Source organism: Geotrypetes seraphini, chromosome 11 (assembly GCF_902459505.1).
Source record: "Geotrypetes seraphini chromosome 11, aGeoSer1.1, whole genome shotgun sequence".
Taxonomy (NCBI): Eukaryota; Metazoa; Chordata; class Amphibia; order Gymnophiona; family Dermophiidae; genus Geotrypetes; species Geotrypetes seraphini.
In genome coordinates, this window is record NC_047094.1 from 28,295,523 (window position 1) to 28,314,678 (window position 19,156).

Here is a 19,156-nt window from a genome sequence, read left to right on the forward strand (position 1 = left end):
CACACACCAAATTTATAAATTTTAGGAATAGTCTGCAAAGTTCTCTCCTACCTCAGCAGTCTTCTGTCCACGAATCATTAAATCCCGCAGGATGACTTGAATGTTTACAGTTTTCTACTCTTAACTCTGGCTACTTCTCTTCCCTGGCACTCTCCTCAGAAACTAGAGCCTTGGTTGCCACTCCCATAGAGACCTCTTCCTGAAAACCTCTTCACTCGGGCCTCCCTGAACTGCTGTTCTTTAGGGCATTTAACCCCTTCACTGCTTGAGCCCTGCCACTCTGACTTAGCAGGTTAGGGCCACCTGCCGTAAAGTGCTCAAATTCGGCCTTGGAGAGGGAGTGATCCGATGGAAACTCAGCCATATGCGACCCACTCCCTCAACAGTGATTTAAAGGGACATTCTTGTCTCTTATTGATATCGTACTGTAAGACTTGGGGGAGTGACGAGGAGGGGGGCTCTTGCAGGAAGGAGAAAGTACAAACATTTGAGAGTCTTACAAGAGCTAACATCTCATTTTCATTCCTCCTTAATTAAGGAGAACAATCACGCCACTTCATTTAACTGCTCTGCCTCAACAAAGATCCCGTGTTTACTAGCAACAATATACAGAGAAACTAAGATGGAAACCTTCTCAGTTCGCAGCTAAACAGCAGGAGAGAGATGCGTTGCCAGGAAAAAAAAAAAAAATCACTTTTAGGACCATACAGAGCCTATGAGTAGACAAATGAGAGATCCCCTTCGTGTATGACAACCAATTCCACAGCTCTCTTGTTTTTTCAACACACTTGCTGTATTGCTACCGACTCTGCTCCAAATCGCTGCATCCCAGTGAAACCACCTTCCTACACTAAATCCTCAGCCAGCGCCCGACATCAGTTGGTTTGCAAATCCAGCTGGAACTCACTGGTACGCATACAGCAGAAAAAGACCATCCGGCTCGGGGGTTTGTGCATTTAGCCACATCCAAAATCGAGACATACGAAAACAAGTTGAAAAGTGCCCAGTGCAACACAATGGCCCACGTCTTCTTCTGCGTTCCCCCTCCCACATTCTTGACCCCGCGGCCCTTTCCTCTTCTTTTCTCCTACCATCTACCAGCTGCCTCTCTTCTCTCTCCTGCCATATATCTGTTCCCTCACCCTCCTCTGACTCCCTTTAAAAAACAAAACAAAAAAAAACCCCTGCTGCTCTTCACTGAAACAGTGGCACTGCTGTGTTATTCTGACATGATCAGAACCCATCCCCCCCCAAGGCACATTTACCACCACTGCCTACTGTTCCTCATCACAGATTTGTTTGTGCATGTGCAACCCCCCCTCCCCCCTATGCATATAGACCAGTGTATCGTAAACTGTGTGCGTACTGAGATTCCAGGTGTGCCACAGCACACAGGGGAAGAGAAGCACTGGCGCTGGCTGCCTACAGGACGTGCCTCTCGCAACAAGAGGCACGTCCTGTAGGCAGTCAGCCAGCGTCTCTCCTTCTCTCTGGCCCTCTTTCCTATTGGCACTTCCCCCCCACTGGCATCTCAGGGCCCATCTGAAGGGCCTTCGCGCATGCACTGATGTCGACGTGACGACATCACTCATGCGCGTGACATCATCACAGCAACATCTATGCACTTCTGGGTGCCTTGAGCCGCAGCCACTACTTTTAGTGTGCCGCAGCTCGAGATGGTTTGCAGGACACTGACATGGACAGATCAACGCTCTTGTTCCAGTGAAAGTGCCTAAAACAAATGCCTGATGAAAAATGATTAGGAAGTTGTACATTTCTAAACTATGTCAACACACGAACTATATGAATGGAAGCTTGAATGCATTTTCAATCAGCATCGCACTACAGCAGGTAATATAGTTCGCTGTTTGCCGGGGTGTTCTGTAAGAATTCTAAAGGCCTCAGCCATGTTAAAACACTGGGCTTACCTTGTGACAGGCATTGGTTTGCTAAGGCTACCTGTCCGGAGTGCAGGTACAGGTTAAGACGTGAAAAGATGCTCGTCAGAGATGGAATGGTAATGAAGCAGAAGGCAACACAAGCCTAAAAGTGGTAGAGGAAAAATAAAGAGAGCAAAAAAAACCCAACAAAGTAAGAAAACCAGCAGGGTAAAAAGGATTGCCCCCACATAATATCAACAAAAAACGCAAAGGAGTAGGGGTCTGACACAGTAGCAAAACAGATTCTATGCTGTTTATCCTAGGAATAAGCAGTGGATTTTCCCAAGCCATCTCAATAATGGCTTATGGACTTCTCTTTTAGGAAATCATCCAAACCTTTTTAAAACCCCGCTAAGCTAACTGATTTCATCACATTCTCTGGCAACGAATTTCAGAGATTAATTACATGTTGTGTGAAGAAATATTTTCTCAGGTTTATTTTAAATCTACTACTTAATAGCTTCATCGCCTGTCCCCTAGTCCTAGTATTTTTGGAAAGAGTGAACAAGCGATTCACATCTACCCTTTCCACTCCACTCGTGATTTTATAGACCTCTATCATATCACCCCTGAGCTGTCTCTTCGCCAAGCTGAAGAGCCCTAGCATCTTTAACCTTTCCTCATAGGGAAGTCGTCCCATCCCTTTTATCATTTTTATCACCCTTCTTTATCACCCTTCTCTGTACTTTTTCTAATTCCACTATATCTTTTTTGAGACACGGCGACCAGAACTACACACAGTACTCGAGGTGCGGCCGTACCATAGAGCGATACAAGGGCATTATAACATTTTCATCTTTGTTTTCCATTCCTTTCCTGATAATTCCTATCATTCTATTTGCTTTCTTAGCATCTGCTGCGCATTGAGCTCTATCCCATAATTCCCTTCTCCAGCCATTTCAGGATGGCTAGCTAGTGCCAATATTCAGTGGAACTACCCAGTTAAGTGTCACTGAATACTGGCCTCTTTGAGTATCAGGTCCATGATGTGATTTTGTGAAAAGGAGGATGGAGGATGGGAAAGGCAATGAGATTTGATATACTACCTTTCGGTGACCCGTCAAAAGCGCGCAGGACATTGGTGCGCTGACAATCCTGCCCCATTTGCGCGCAGGGCCACCGCTTCCAGGCCTTTCCCTTTGCACTCTAAGGGGAGGCGGGGTGGGGGAAAAGCCCACTACACTTACAACTACTCGTGCTCCCATGCTACACTGAAAACTCCCGAACAGCGAAAACGGGAAGGAGAACAGGAGTTTTCAGTGTACTGGGGGGGGGGGGTTTGCCCCCAAATCCTCCCCAACGACAGCGCGAGGAGTTGTACGTGTACTGGGGAGGTTCCCCCACCCTCCCTCAGAACGCAAACGGGAAGGCATAAAACCGGCAGAAGCGGCGTCGCGCATCTGTCCTGCGTGCAAATGTTGGGGCGGGATTGTCAGTGCACCAATGTCCTGCGCGCTTAAAACGATGTACCCTACTTTTCTGTGGTTACAATCAAAGCAGGTTATATAGTAACATAGTAAATGATGGCAGATAAAGACCTGAATGGTCCATCCAGTCTGCCCATTAATTATACCCATTAAAAATATATGATTAAATTAACTTGACTCTTCTTTGATATTTCTGGGTCATAGACTGTAAAGTCTACCTGGTATTATCCAGGTTCCAATTGCTGAAGTTGCCATCTAGTCAAGCCATTATGACATCACTGCTGAGGTTGGCTCTTAGGCATTGGTGGATTGAGGCATTATGACATCACAATCTCAGCTCTGGAATGTTGCTACTCTTTGGGTTTCAGCCAGGTAACATAGTAAATGAGGGCAGATAAAAGACCTGAACGGTCCATCCAGTCTGCCCATTAGTTATACCCATTAAAAATACATGATTAAATTAACTTGACTCTTCTTTGATATTTCTGGGTCATAGACTGTAAAGTCCACCTGGTTCCAAATGCTGAAGTTGCTGTCCAAGCTCTCTCCAACCTATCCAACCATCCTGTTTGCAGGCTATCTACCATAAAGTCTGGCTAGTAACATCCTCATGTTCCAAGTTATTGGAGTTCCCAGCCCATCCTACACCAAATCACAACATATGGGACACAGACTGTGCAAGTCCATCCAGTACCGGCCTTAGCTCTTTAATTTACATTCTTCATTTTCTAATTAGAGATCCTCTCTGTTAATCCCACGCTTTTTTGAATTCGATCACCGTTTTCTTCCCCACTGGGGCAATGGAGGTTTAAGTGACTTGCCCAGAGCCATAAAAGGAGCTGCAGTAGGAATCGAACATGGTCCCCCAGGTTCTCAGGTCACTGCACTAACCATTAAGCTACTCCTCCAACACAATTAAAAAAAAAAAAAAAAAAATCATCCAAAGCCTATGGAGATGAGCTCATTTTAACTATAATATAATCAGTTTTCCCTTCCCTAAAAAAAGAAATCACACTTTGGGAGACCTATAATTACATTATGCTCAAGAAAAACACTTTAGATACTGCATCGAGTTGTTGAGTATGACAGGAAGCTACCGTGTTTCCCCCAAAATAAGACCTACCCTGAAAATAAGCCCTATTTGAAGCACTGGATTCGCAGGCAGCAGCGCTCCCCGCCTCCCCTTCCATCTCTCCCTCTCCACGCCGACTGCGAGACTGACATATCATTACCTTCTTCCAAACGGTAGTGTCACAGCAGCAATCTGAACAGGCTGCTTCGTGCCTTCTCCCGCTGGGGCATTTCTGTGCCGCATCACTGATGATGTCATCAGCAACGCAGCACACACAAACGCCCCAGCGGTAGAAGGCCCGAAGCAGCCTGTTCAGATTGCTGCCGCGATGCTACTGTTTGGAAGACGGTAATGGTATGTCGGTCTCGAGGCCGGCGTGGGGAGAGATGGAAGGGTCGGCAGGGGTTTGGCTGCATGGCGGGGGGGGGGGGGAAATAGAAAGATGCTGTGGGTTTGTGACTGAGCATTGTTTTCCCCGAAAATAAGACCTAGTGGGTTTTTAGGCCCAAAATTAATGTAAAACAGTGTCTTATTTTCGGGGAAACACGGTACGCTTATCAGTATATGGACAGAAAAGTACCAAGAGTATTTGGAAACACTTCCCCCACCCCCCTTTTACAAAACCATAGCACGGTTTTTAGCGCCGGCCATGGCAGCAACAGCTCCGACGCTCATAGAATTCTTATGAACGTTGGAGCTGTTGCCGCTGAGGCTGGTGTCAAAATCCGTTATGCATTAATGTTTCTTCGACTCAAAATAAGATTAGGTCCAGTCTTCTCCTACATTATAAAATGCTTGAGCCACAAAATAAGGGTTTGAGGCAGTAAATGCCGCGACATATCCTTCCTTAAAGCGGTCAACTGCTAAAAAGATTTCAAGTGAGGTTTTACATTCCTGAAAAATTGCCTTAAAAGAGACCATGCCTTCGTGCTGTGAGGAGACTTTAGGAAAATATCCAAAAAAAGAAAATCTTTTAAAACCTGATTCAAACTGAATCTGCAAGTCTTCACACATACCCGCACAAATGCTGCCGTCTTCCTGGAATGGTTCCCTTTCATCACCTTTCTGGTTTCCATGGCCAACTGGTTCACGCTCTGAGCAGGAAAAATAGCTATCTTTAGGATGCAAAGGCTTGAACCAAATCTTTGCAAACAAATCACATATTTTTTTCACTCAGCCTATTACTAACTGTCACCAGAGTCATGGCCATAATTTTAGAACTGTAACCCCTAGGGTTAGGAGCAAATGGGGTTCATTTCTGCTCTGAAGACCCACTTGACCTCCAGGGTCCTAAAGGTAGACGTTTAGGGGACCTACTGATACATTACGAGGAAGGGCGTTTGGGAAGAATTTGTATTATGCTGTTGGGGTCTGGGGGAGGGGTGGGGAATCAAAAAGGGCGGGAGAGGGGAGAAACTTAGAGTGGTTGCAGAGTTTGGGGGGGTAGCAGTCACATTTGGGAAGGAGGGAGTGGAATATGATGAAGTTTAATGTAGAGAAATGTAAAGTCTTGCACGTAGGAAACAGAAACCCGAAGTACAGCTATACGATGGGAGGGCTGTTATTGGGTGAGAGTACCCAAGAAAGGGACTTGAGGGTAATGGTAGATGAGACAATGAAGCCGTCGGCACAGTGCGCAGCGGCCTCTAAGAAGGCGAATAGAATGCTAGGTATAATCAAGAAAGGTATTACAACCAGAACGAAAGAAGTTATCCTGCCGTTGTATCGGGCAATGGTGCTTCTGCCTCTGGAGTATTACGTCCAATACTGGTCGCCGTACCTTAAGAAGGATATGGCAATACTCAAGAGGGTTCAGAAAAGAGCAACATGTTTGATAAAAGGTATGGAAAAACTTTCATACACTGAAAGATTGGAGAAACTGGGGCTCTTTTCCCTGGAGAAGAGGAGACTTAGAGGGGATATGATTGAGACCTATAAGATCATGAAGGGCATAGAGAAAGTGGAGAGGGACAGATTCTTCAAACTTTTGAAAACTACAAGAACAAGAGGGCATTCGGAAAAGTTGAAAGGGGACAGATTCAAAACCAATGCTAGGAAGTTCTTCTTCACCCAGCGGGTGGTGGACACCTGGAATGCGCTACCAGAGGGCGTGATAGGACAGAGTACGGTATTGGGGTTCAAGAAGGAATTGGACAATTTTCTGAAGAAAAAGGGGATAGAGGGGTATAGATAAAGGATTGCTACACAGGTCCTGGATCTGTTGGGATGCCGCGTGAGCGGACTGCTAGTCACGATGGACCTCTGGTCTGACCCAGCAGAGGCATTGCTTATGTTCTTATTTGTGCAAAAGGTAGGACACCACCAACAGCTATGCAGATGCTGGCACCTGCATAGCTAAGCAACCAAAGTTAGAAATACTATTCATTTGATTACTAAGCTATGCGGGCACCAGCATCAAATATTGCTGGCACCTGTATAGCTGCCAGCTCCTCCCCAACTCTACCCTTGCAATGCCCCTCTCGGCTCTTCTTGTTATCTGTGTTTTAAATAAAGAATTGAAAAAAAAAAAGTAAAGAAAAGAAAATGGCTAATCAGAGCTGATATTCAGTGGCACTGTGCTTAAGTGCCAGAGCCTCTCCTGTCCACTTAAATCATTTTGACTATCCACCATTCTCTTTTCAAGAGACCTAACCAAGGCAGAGTAATGACAAAAAGAAGTCAAATTTAAAATAATATAAAAGAGCAATTATGTAAACCTTATAAAAATACAAACTGTACAACTAACAGTACATAAAATTTAATAAAAACTAGCATATATACTGTGTTTCCCCCAAAATAAGACAGTGTCTTATATTAATTGTAGGCCCAAAAAACACATTAGGTCTTATTTTTGGGTATGTATATGATCATCTCTCCCTTCCTCTCCCCCTTATATGCAGCATGTTTCCTCCCCTCCTTTGTGCAACAGGACCCTTGCCCAGCTTCTATCCTTCCCTCCCTCCCATCCCTCATGCAGCAGGACCCTTTCCCAGCTTCCCTTCCCTCCCATTCCTTGTGCAGCAGAACCCTTAAGCAAGCACCCCCACCCCCGAGCACACGCCCCCGCAGCCGAACCCCCATCCTTCCCTCCCTCCCTCCTATCCTATCCAAAGCGAGCACTACATACCTCCCTAAGCAGCGTCGGAACGGCAGCACTAACAAGCTGCTTCGGCTTTGTCCACCTGTGATTTCACTTGGCTTCGTTACCGATAATCAGATTGAATTCACGGACGGATAAGGCCGAAGCAGCCTGTTTAGAGTACTGCCGGCCCGACGCTGCTTAGGGAGGTATGTAGGGCTCGCTCATGTTCACTGGGTTTGGATGGGAGGGAAAATGGGGGTTTGGCTGCGCAGCAGAGGTGGGTGCTAGGGGGAGGGGGCGGTGCTCGCTCAAGGGTTCTGCTTCACATGGGATGGGAGGGAGGGAAGCTGGGAAAGGGTCCTGCTGCATGAGGGATGGGAGGGAGGGAAGGATAAAAGCTGGGCAAGGGTCCTGTTGCACAAAGGAGGGGAGGAAACATGCTGCATATATGGGGGAGAGGAAGGGAGAGATGATCATATACATACCCAAAAATAAGACCTAATGTGTTTTTTTGGGCCTACAATTAATATAAGACACTGTCTTATTTTGGGGGAAACACAGTATATATGCTAGTTTTTATTAAATTTTATGTACTGTTAGTTGTACAGTTTGTACTTTTATAAGGTTTACATAATTGCTCTTTTATATTATTTTAAATTTGACTTCTTTTTGTCATTACTCTGCCTTGGGTAGGTCTCCTGAAAAGAGAATGGTGGATAGTCAAAATGATTTAAGTGGACAGGAGAGGCTCTGGCACTTAAGCACAGTGCCACTGAATATCAGCTCTGATTAGCCATTTTCTTTACTTTTCCCGGGACTAGAGCTTATTTTCAGGGGTAGTGCTTACATTAAGACCTACCCCGAAAATCTTGCTAGGGCTTATTTTCGGGGTAGGTCTTATTTGGGGGGAAATACAGTATTTGTTTTTGGCATTGAGATATGTAGTATTTGAGGTCTATTTTGGCCTCGTTTTCTGTGATTGCTCAGTAAGTTTTTCAAAAAATTTAATAAACATTTATTCATATTGTTCTCCTATTTCAAACATAAAAGACTGCATCTGTTATTATGCCAAAATAAAGTGATGCTTTTAATTTTTTTTTAATATATCCTTCTAAAATCAAAATTAGAATTTAAAATTACATCTGTAAACTTACCATCTTTTTGTGGACCCCAAAACATTCTCATGTCCACTTTGTGGCCTTTAACATGAAAAAGGCTGGAGACCAGTGGTCTATATGGTCCAGATTTTTTATTGTGAATTATGTAGACAGAATACCGTAAATAGCATAATATGCCATAATGTGTATATTGTTATTTGAACATGTTTATTGCTGTAATTGTCTATTGCCCATGTTCCACTTATTCTTGGGTGAACTTCTTGAAATAAAAGTGGTAAACAAAACGAATGCTATTTTGATTTGAAAAGTTTCCAGCTTAGCCTTCTCCTAGCTCACCTTCTTTGATCATGATTATAAGCTATGAGGCTCGAGATGAGCTGTATACTAGAAGCCTCCTCCCTTCCTCTCTTCTACCATGACACTGTTGCAATCTCCATGTTTTCTTACGGACTTTCCTAGCTTAACGTCACTTACACTTGAAGTTGTCCCTGAACAAAGAAAATGTCTGAAGTTCAACGAGATGTTCATAGAGAGAGGTCTAGATCTCAAAACTACTAAAATGAAGAGAAAAGAGAGTCAACCGTCTGGAACCATAGGCACTTCTCTCAAATCACATGGTGAAGTGTGTTTGTCTTTGCTGTAGCATAGTACATGACAGCAGATAAAGACTTGAATGGTTCATCCCATCTGATATACATTCATGGTTAAATTGTCTTTTCTTTCATATTTCTGAGCAATAGCCCGTAGACGTCCACCCAGTACTGTCTTTAGGTTCCCACTGCCGGAGCTCCCATTGAAGCCCATTCCAGCCTATCCTAACCATCCTGTCACTGGAGCTTCATTCAAAGCCCTCCCCAGCTCATCCTAAACCAAGTCAACATATATAGGACAAAGATCGTGCAGGATTGCCCAGCGCTGGCCTTAGTTAGTTTTATACCATTCATTGTCTAATTAGAGATCCTCCGCGTTCATCCCACGCTCTTTTGAATTCCATCACCATTTTCATCTCTACCACCTCCCTCGGGAGGGCATTCCAGGCATCTACCACCCTCTCTGTGAAAAATAATTTCCTAACATTACTCCTAAGTCTGCCACCCCGCAACCTCAATTCATGCCCTCTAGTTTTACCATTTTCCTTTCTCTGGAAAAGATTTATTTCTATATTAATACATTGCAAGTATTTAAATGTCTGTATCATATCTCCCCTGTCCCTCCTTTCCTCTAGAGCAGTGTTTTTCAACCTTTTTACACCTATGGACCGGCAGAAATAAAATAATTATTCTGTGGACCGGCATCGGTCCGTGGACCGGCGGTTGAAGAACACTGGGCTAAGTCATGAGCCAGACCCGCCCATCTCTACCCAATCTCCACTCCAGACCCCGCCCCCATAATAGTACTAATTGCACCTTGCACATCCCGTGCCTCATCTGGAAGCTTTCCCTCTGATGTTGCAACGTCAGAGAGAAGGCTTCCGGTTCAGGCGCAGGATGCCCGTAGGAGCCACTGCCCATGGCTTTGTGTATTGAATCAGTTAGGAAGAGGGAGCTGGCTCGAAGATAACACCGCATCGATCGCACTGTTGACCGGCGGTTGAAGAACCTGGGCCTGATGCACGTACTGGCCCTGTGGACCGGAAGGAAATTTTTGTGGACCGGCACTGGTGGTTGAAGAACATTGCTCTAGAGTACACATATTCAGATCTTCCAATATCTTCTTGACCATCTTTGGCGCAAGCCCCATACCATTTTTGTTGCTTTTTCCTGGATCGTTTCAGGTCTTTTTACATCCTTAGTCAGATATGGCCTCCAAAACACCGCACTTTGGGGTTCACAAGTGCTGCGCCTACACAGGTTATCTTGTTCATTTTTTATTTTATTTTTCATCCTATCTGGTTTTCTGATAGTCCATATTATCAACGATTGGGATCCCTGAGAAAGAAGTGTCGGGTCCGATCCACACGACCATTAGGACCAGTTTTTGGATGCATTTTTATGTGGTTTATATACTCATTTTTTAACTTTTGTGTTTTTTTTTGGTTTTTTAAAATCTTTATTAATTTTCAAAGCTAATACAAAGTGATATAAAATTATACAGACATTAATAATATCAAAATAAGCACTTAAATTCCATTAACAACAACGCAGAAAATAAATATCCCTCCCCTCCCATCCAACAAGGGTAGGCTTTTCTTAATTATGACAGGGATTGCTATGCAAATGATAACCCGCAATTGGAAAAATTGCGACCGCCTCAACTTTCCATTTTGGTGGGCCAGTTTATGTTTAGGTTACAAATACGAAAAGATGAATGCAGATATATTAGGAAATAGCAAATTATTTAAATTGATTTGGGGACCGTTGACATCCTTTGTTAATTCAACATAGTTGTCTTTGTTTAAATTTTTTAGTTTATTTTTATACATATCCAGGACGGGGTGGGTGGGGGGTGGGATATTTTTCTGGTTCATTTTTTTTTAATAACTTTTGTGTTTTTAATAAATTTCCTGCCCCTGTACATTTTCTTGCAGTTTTGTTTCGTTTTCTTGTTGTACGCCTTTTCTGCAGGTTTTTGTTGGGTTTTTTTTGTTTTGCCTCCAAAATTGTACCTCACCAATGACCTGTACAGGGGCATCAACACCTCCTTTCTTCTACTGGTTATGCCTCTTTCTATACAGTCCAGCATCCTTCTGGCTACAGTCACCAACTTGTCATGCTGTTTCATCGCCTTCAGATCCTATCACCCCAAGGTCCCCATCCATGCAAATCAGCCTCTCAGCACATACGGTTTCTAGGATTTCTACTCCTCACTGCAATTTGCATTGAATTTTACTTGCCAAACATTAGACCATTCTTCTAACTTTTGTTCTCATTAGGCCAAACCACAAATTGAACAATAAAAAATCACGAATGACGACTTATAAATTAAATTTCACAAAAAAACCATCAAAAATCCTTAAAAACTGACATTGTATAAATAAAATCTTACAAAAAACATCAATGGTAAAGCCACCAAATTGAAATGTAAAAATCAGAAATGACTTATTACAAAAGAAACCTCACAAAAATCATCATTAAAAGTACACACTGATATTTATAAAAGATTATGAATTTGTAATCTTTGTATTTTGAGTGATAGTTTTACTCCCTTCTTCCTTACCATTTATTTGTAAAAGCCTGCCTCTCCTTATCCCAAAACAGAGGCCTTTAATCACTGAGCATTTTCTTCTGCTTTCTGTCTAAAGAAAAATCCTACGGACCTATTCAGCAGGTAGTTTTCAGTTACTCAAAAGGAGGCATTTGTTTCTAGACAAGGCTCTTGGTGATCAATCACTTGCCTGCTATTTCAGAGCATGGCACAAATTGTCTGAAAACCTCCAACATCTCAAATTATTTTGTGTTTTCAGCTGTCAACCTGAACATATCAGCATTCCCTTCAACATTCACCTTTATGCTTCATTTTTTTGTTTTCTAAGAATTTTACTGCGATACAAATGATGCTTGTACAAATATGAGGAATTAAGAGTGTATTAGTCAGTCCTATACCTTCGGCATTTCGCTTCTTTTCAGCCAATATCTGGTCAATAAAAACACTGCAGAAGAGAGACCTAGAATGTAGAAACCTGCTTTTTATCATGCTGGATTTCACTTTTGAGTCCTGGGGAGTCCGACGACATACTGCAGCCATTTGCCTCTTTGCATGTAAATGAAATTGGCCTTTTCCACTGGGATTGAACAGATGTGAATTAAGATGTGTCCCATGGGTTCAACGGAAAAGAGAGCTGCATGCAAATGAGGTCACATGTCTTTTTAAATATATGACCAGCAAGACAAGTGGAACACTTGGAATTCTTTCAAAAAGAGCCAAAGACAGCAATTAAAAAAAAAAAAAAATCACTTTCCAGACATTAGGAGACTAGAACCTGCTGGAAATGTTTATTTCATTGGTCGATATAGTGAAATTACCAAAGGGATTCCCTTCCCCCACCAAGGCTTATCTGGTGCGTGTTTGAACTGTTAACTTCAGGATCTGTTTGAACTGTTAACTACGTGTTTGAACAGTTAACTACGATCTTCAGGAGAATTAGCAAGGACACGAAGGACTTGAAGTAGCTCATTTTAACCCTTTAAGCTCTGCCTCAGAAAGTACATGAATTTAACCCCCCCAAAAAAAAACCCCCAAAAAACACAAAACAAAACAATATTAAACTGAGATCTAACCCATACTTACATGAATTAGCTGAATAAGGACAGGCTCCAGATTGCAAAACATGGACCTGGATTCCACATAAAAACTCAGCTGCTGCTCAAAATCACGGCCAAATGAAACCTAGCATAGGATTTAAGGGGGATGGGGCAGGGGGAGAAAAGATATTACCAAGATCATTATGTTAACCATTTTTCTATCGCTACAGAACTCAGGTATGGCACTGGTTTTCAACCCAGTCCTTGCGTTACTCCTAGCCAGCCTGGTTTTCAGGGTATTCATGTTGAACGTGCATGAGATAGTGTTGTATATAATAAAAGCAGTGCATGCATAGTCATTGTGGGAATCCTGAAAACCAGACTGGCTAGGAGAGTCCCGAGGTCTGGGTTTAAAACTCAAGTTAAAAGCATTTTTTTAATTTTTTTTTTTTAAACCCTTGTAACTGCTTTCTGTACAGACACTAAAATTTCTGCAACTGATACACTCAAATCAGAAACCAAGTCTGTAGAATGCAGACAGAAACTAAATAATGCATTTTTTGGTTCTGAAAAATCATACAAAAACTCCACTTTGTGTTACCCTTAAAGAAAACCAGAAGGATCTTGTGAAACTTTAGTTTGATAAAGTGAAATAACCACTTTCTAGACTTAAGCATAAGTTTGATCGAGGTAGACGAGGAAATATCCCATTCTAGTTTGCCTCAATACCGCACGAGTCGTTAATTTTCCCATTCAGATCCTGGACCTGTTGGTTCCTATTTCCCAGAATCAGTATCTGAAATGAACAGTTCAGCACCATTAAGATAAGTGGTTTTAGATCACTATTCCATCAAGAACATTTCTCAGTATTGGTACAATCCACTGTGCTTTCTCAGCTAGATTATTGTAACTCAGTTAATCTGGGCATTAAGCTGAGCAGTCTAAAACGACTTCAGTTAATACAGAAAGCTGCAGCTAAGCTCATTTTTGGGAAACAAAAGTATGATCATGTTTCCCCTTTGTTGATAAAGCTTCACTTGGTTCCAGTTCGCTTTAGGATCCAGTTTAAATGTGCATGCATACTTTTCAAGCTTCTCTATAGAATATTTGATCCTTTTGTCCCCTTATGTTGGAATACCCGTAGACGTTGCCATTTGAGAAACACACAAAGATATATGTTAGCCTTCCCTTCCTTTAAGGGAATTACCGTAAATCTGCTGGGAAACTCAGTCGATCTTTTGTTTTCAAGTCTGTAGAGATCTGGAATGAACTTCCTGACTTTATTAGGCTTTTAGGCCAGCTGAAATTATTTCGTTAATTCCTGAAAACTTTGTTGTTCTCGCAGTTTTTAAATGGTTTAACTACAGCCTCAACAAAACGATAATAGTTATTTTTATTATACCTTTCTTATGTACTTTAGTTTTTAATTAGTTCTTCCTTCTCTTATGTTTTCTGCTATGTACTCTAGGCTTAATTATATGTGAACCGAGTTGTGCTCCACTGGGAGATGACCCGGTATATAAACCAAAGATTAGACTAGATGATTTGTATTGCTGAGACATTTGAAGCACATATTTATATTGCAGATCTTGCACACTTATTGAGAATGGTGGTGGTGGTGGTGGAGGAAGACCAGTGATTACAACATTATTCGGATTACACGCCAGTCAAATGGATGTTCAGCCAGTACGAACAAACAGTCTGATGTCTTTTCTCCTCTCTGTTTATTGTGAAAAAGTCAATAATTTAAACAACATGATAAAGCAGTTTTTAAACATGTCAGATGACTGGAAGCATAATGTTATATAAATTTTGAATTCCACTTTTGTTTCAAATTTTGCAATTTTTAACTGCGGAATTCCGAACATTGCTGTTGTTGGTTCCTATTTCCTGACATTATTGATTACGAGAGCTATACAGCTCATGCAGAAAACTGAAGTCTGGAGGCTGGGATAATTTTAAAAAGATGAACACGAGAGCTGCTGTGGCACATGAGCTTTCAAGGCCTCCCGGAAAAAGTTTATTTCAAAAGCTTCTTACGCAGTTTGCTAGTTCACTCTTTGAGAAGCAAAATCAGGAAAGCCAAAGTTCTAATCCCGCTTCTCTCACCGACAATTTTTCCGATCTTGGACAACTCACTTCACCTCCCACTGCCTTAGATATAACTAGACCATGAACCAGTCTGGACAGGGAGATAACATGAGACTTATCTTGAACCAGGATTTGAAAAATGGTGAGTGACTATCTAAAGCTCCAAATCCCTTTTCTCCTAACTTTTCTTGGTTTTGTATTCTCACAGCCTGCAACAATAGGCTTGACAAATAATAAAAAGAAGGGTTTTTATAAAAGTAAAAAAAATGAGCTCTAGCACTCTAAGTTTCAAACAATGTCATGAAAGCTGTAATTAACCACAAACAGTGCAATAACAAGAAAATGTATTGACCTGAAGGTCACAAGGTAGTTATGCTGTCTCTTGTATTTATACCCTACCTAATCCAATCCAGAAGAATTGCCCCAGGCACTTACAATGAAAATTAAAATCACCATAATAATACATGTCTTGAAAATACAGCATATTATACTCTATTTTATGACATTTCATAAAAATATATAAAGCCGTATAAGGTACCAAGTATTTTACCCCCAGAAACAACTCATATTTATGTTCCAGGAAGTGAAATAAGGATGCCCCCTTCCCCCATTATTCAGCTTATGTGTTCCACTTTATTTTAAATGCTTATCCCCCCCCCCCCACACACACACACCAGGTTCATTTTCTCACATATGCTCTCCAGCTACAAGACTCTCAAATTATTTTTCTGGTCTTCAGACATAGTAGCTTTAGGTCTGCGCCAGTGAGTAATTCAGAGAGCAGACACTGCCTTTCAGTGCTTATGAAGAAGGAGTGAACACAGTCTAAATTGTGTCTGCTACACCACATTCATACAAATTTTACCACACTGCTCTGATTTCTGTGGGAGAAGATCCTTTTAGTATTGCCTAAACAGCATTCAAAGGCAGGAAGCAATTCTCATTTCCTTTGTCACCAAACACAAACCCACAGAGGCAACTAATGTGGGAAATTCCACAATCCACTAGTATTCCCACTTTCAGTCTGACTTTCCCCATGTTCTAAAAGCAGATTTCTAAATGCTTTGGCGCCCTCTTGTGTGAGTCCTGAGTATTTAAGATTACATCCCAGTGGAGGGATCTCACCCAAACAGAAGTAGTCAATAAAAAGATCTTTTGGGTAAGCTTACACCGTTTTTGCCAGATGGCACATTTAAGATCATTTTAGTCGATGGTACTATTGCGTCTTGATTATTGTAATCATGTGCTTTTGGATTTACCCGCAACTTCTCTACGGGAATTGCAGGTCGCACAAAATTCGGTAATAAGAACACTTTTTCGGCTGGGGCGAACCGAGCATGTGACAGAATATTACGTAAAGTTATACTGGTTAAAATTGGAGGACCATATACGTTACCGATTGCTTATGTTGGTTTATTTGTGTATGCATGGCCAAGCACCTGTGAACCTGATGAGCACTATTTAGTCCTATGTTCTGTTACCAAAGCTGCCCATTGCGCAGATGTGCTGGTTCCCCCAGTTAGAACTTTGAGACTGAACATTATACGAACAAGCGCATTTTCATGCATTAGACCGCAGGAATGGAATCATGTGCCTATGTATATACAACAGCAGGGTAATCTTGGTGTTGAAGAAACACTTTGTTTTGTAATATGAGAGTTGACGTTTTGCGTCGGTTGCTTGTCTGTTTATATTTTAAATGTGCATTATTTGTATTGTGTATGTTTAAATTGTGAGCTGCTCTGTAAAAAGCAGGTTATAAATAAATAAAAACAAAACAAATACACCTGAATGAAAAAAGAAAAGAATAAAAAAATCAAAACGCCATTAAATATTCAATTCTATAAATAGTGCCGAAAAATCAGCACTGACAAAGTCACATCAAGCTATAAACTACACCCAGTTAGGTGCCATTTACAGAATAGCAACTTAATGCCAGGAACCGTACCTAACTTTATGTGCGAGGATTCACACCAACAATCCATGCTGTAATTCCTTGCACCCAAATTAGGCGTAGATCCCCCTTATTCTGTAACAGCACATATAAATTGTAGGAACGCCCCTGAACCAACCATGACCCTCCTCCTATGGCCATGCCCCATTTGGAACCACGCCAGATCCCGGCACCTACAAATGCATGCACGAGTTTTAATTAATGCCCATTATCGGCAATAATTTATTATTCACACTCAATTTTTGGTGCTGATTGTAATTCAATTAAGTTACGCGTGCTCAAATTTCTGCAAGCAATTTTCAGTGCTATGTCTAGATTGTAAGTGTCCTGTGCAAATAACAGACTGTACACTTCTGTGTTTCAAATATTCAAGACTGGATTAATCATTAGGCCAGTGTCTCACAAACTTTCTGGCCAGCAGGCACACTTAATACAGTGCCCTGGCCGGAAAGCACCTGGAAATGTGATGTCATTGTGTCGATGGCCATGCATGCGTGGAGTCCCATCTGGCTGCGACATGCCGGTGGAGGGATCCTGGTGGTGCGGGGAGAGAAGGAGAGACACCGGCCAGGAGGAGAGTCATTTGCGCTGGCTGACTTCCTGCAGGATGTGCCTTTCGCCGCAAGAGGCACATCCTGTAGGCAGGCAGCCAGCGTGGACGACTCTCCTCCTCGCCCGTGTGTTGTGGCACACCCTAAATCTCAGGAGGCACACTGGGATGCCGCGGCACACAGTTTGCAATACACTGCATTAGGCAAAGCAATGGTTGACTAGGGTGACTGTTTAGGGTGGAGTGGAGCGGGATGGAATACAAAATAATAGATGCTGATAACCACAAACTCAAGGAGCCATCAATGTATACTTTTACAGCTTCTCTTGGAAGCTGCCTTCATTATGTCTAATATTGAAGTTTGCTTTATATATATATAAAATACACTTCCCCCTCCGTATTCGCGGTTTCGGTTATTAACGGTTTTTCATGTGCAGGCTCCGCCCCCCAAATGTACATCACAGGAAGTCGCTGCTTCCAGTGATGCACAGAGAAAAATCAATCCTCCTAGCGATGCACAGCAAGAATCGATCCTCTCAGCGTTGTATAGAGAAAATCGAGGAACAGGTAAGGTTATTTGCAGTTTTCCTGTATTCGCGGCAATGCAGATCCCCGCGAATACGGAGGGGAAAGTGTATGTTAGCGAATCATGGTTTTACAGAATTGTCCTGGGAGGGGTAATGATGACAGTTGAGTTTAAAATGATCAAAATCATGGTGAAGCATACACTGAAAGTTACTGAGAGAGGGCACAAAGCAGCAGTTTCACCTAGCGCAGAGATAGGCAATTCCGGTCCTCGAGAGCCAGAGCCAGGTCAGGTTTCAGGATCTCCACCATGAATATGTATGAAATGGATTTGCATGCACTGCCTCCTTGAGATGCAAATCTATCTTATGCATATTTATTGTGGATATCCTGAAAACCTGACCTGGCTTCTGCTTTCAAGGACCGGAATTGCCTACCTCTGACCTAGCGTATCTAAAAGTTTTGCAACAGCCCTGCAAATAATCTGACACTATGAGAAAAAAAACCTAAATTCTGATATACACAGTGGCACGAAATGAGGGCTTTCAGGGGGATTCAGTGAATCCCCAGCTCGACAGCCCTGCTTTCTTTTGTTATGGTGGTTTTACTTTTTGCTTGATACAGTTTGATTTGTTGAGTAGGCAGCATGCTTAACCAGTCAAACTGCATCAAACTAAACTAAGTCAAGAAAATAACAGCAGGGCTCTTGGGATGGGGATTCTCCAAACCCGCTGAAGGCCCTGACAGTACTGATCTGAATTTGATTGGCTGAGCAGCATCTGCCTGTTGACCGCTCATCCAATCAAATTTGGAGCACTGCCCTCAGGGCCTTTATAGGGTGGGGCAAATCTCCTGAAGGCCCTGACCGCACACCACTGGATATAAGCTAAGGCATGCGTTTGCTACCTGAATATATAATTAGAAGAATGAGTTCTATGATTTCCACAGGATTTTTTTATGATTTACCGATGCAAAAAGAAACCAACACTATATGAAAATTAGAAATTGTAACTTATTACCCATAAAAAGGGTAATTCAATAACTATACTTCCACTGCAAAGGGGCAGACTGGATGGATGCCATCATGTTTCTATTTACACACCACTTCCACGTGTTAATTTCAAGAATACGAGGTCTATAGCGGCTGTAACTGCAGGTACATCGATGCCAGGTTACAGTAGGGGCCCAATATTCAAAATGATTTAAATGGAAAAGA

At 42.3% G+C, this 19,156-nt stretch overlaps 1 protein-coding gene across 4 annotated transcripts in view; it reads right to left on the reverse strand.

Annotated features, from left to right (window-relative positions):
* Window positions 1-19,156, reverse strand: part of VPS35L (VPS35 endosomal protein sorting factor like) — a 153,196-nt gene that overhangs the window by 33,431 nt on the left and 100,609 nt on the right. For 2 of the 4 annotated variants that reach the window (XM_033962939.1, XM_033962938.1), the window contains exons 24-26: window positions 12,867-12,965; window positions 5,456-5,533; window positions 1,929-2,043 (exon numbers count right to left, since the gene is read on the reverse strand). In XM_033962939.1, the coding sequence (XP_033818830.1) occupies window positions 1,929-2,043; window positions 5,456-5,533; window positions 12,867-12,965 (292 nt within the window). The remainder of the gene's footprint in view (window positions 1-1,928; window positions 2,044-5,455; window positions 5,534-12,866; window positions 12,966-19,156) is intronic. The other 2 variants (XM_033962940.1, XM_033962941.1) reach the window with 2 other exon arrangements.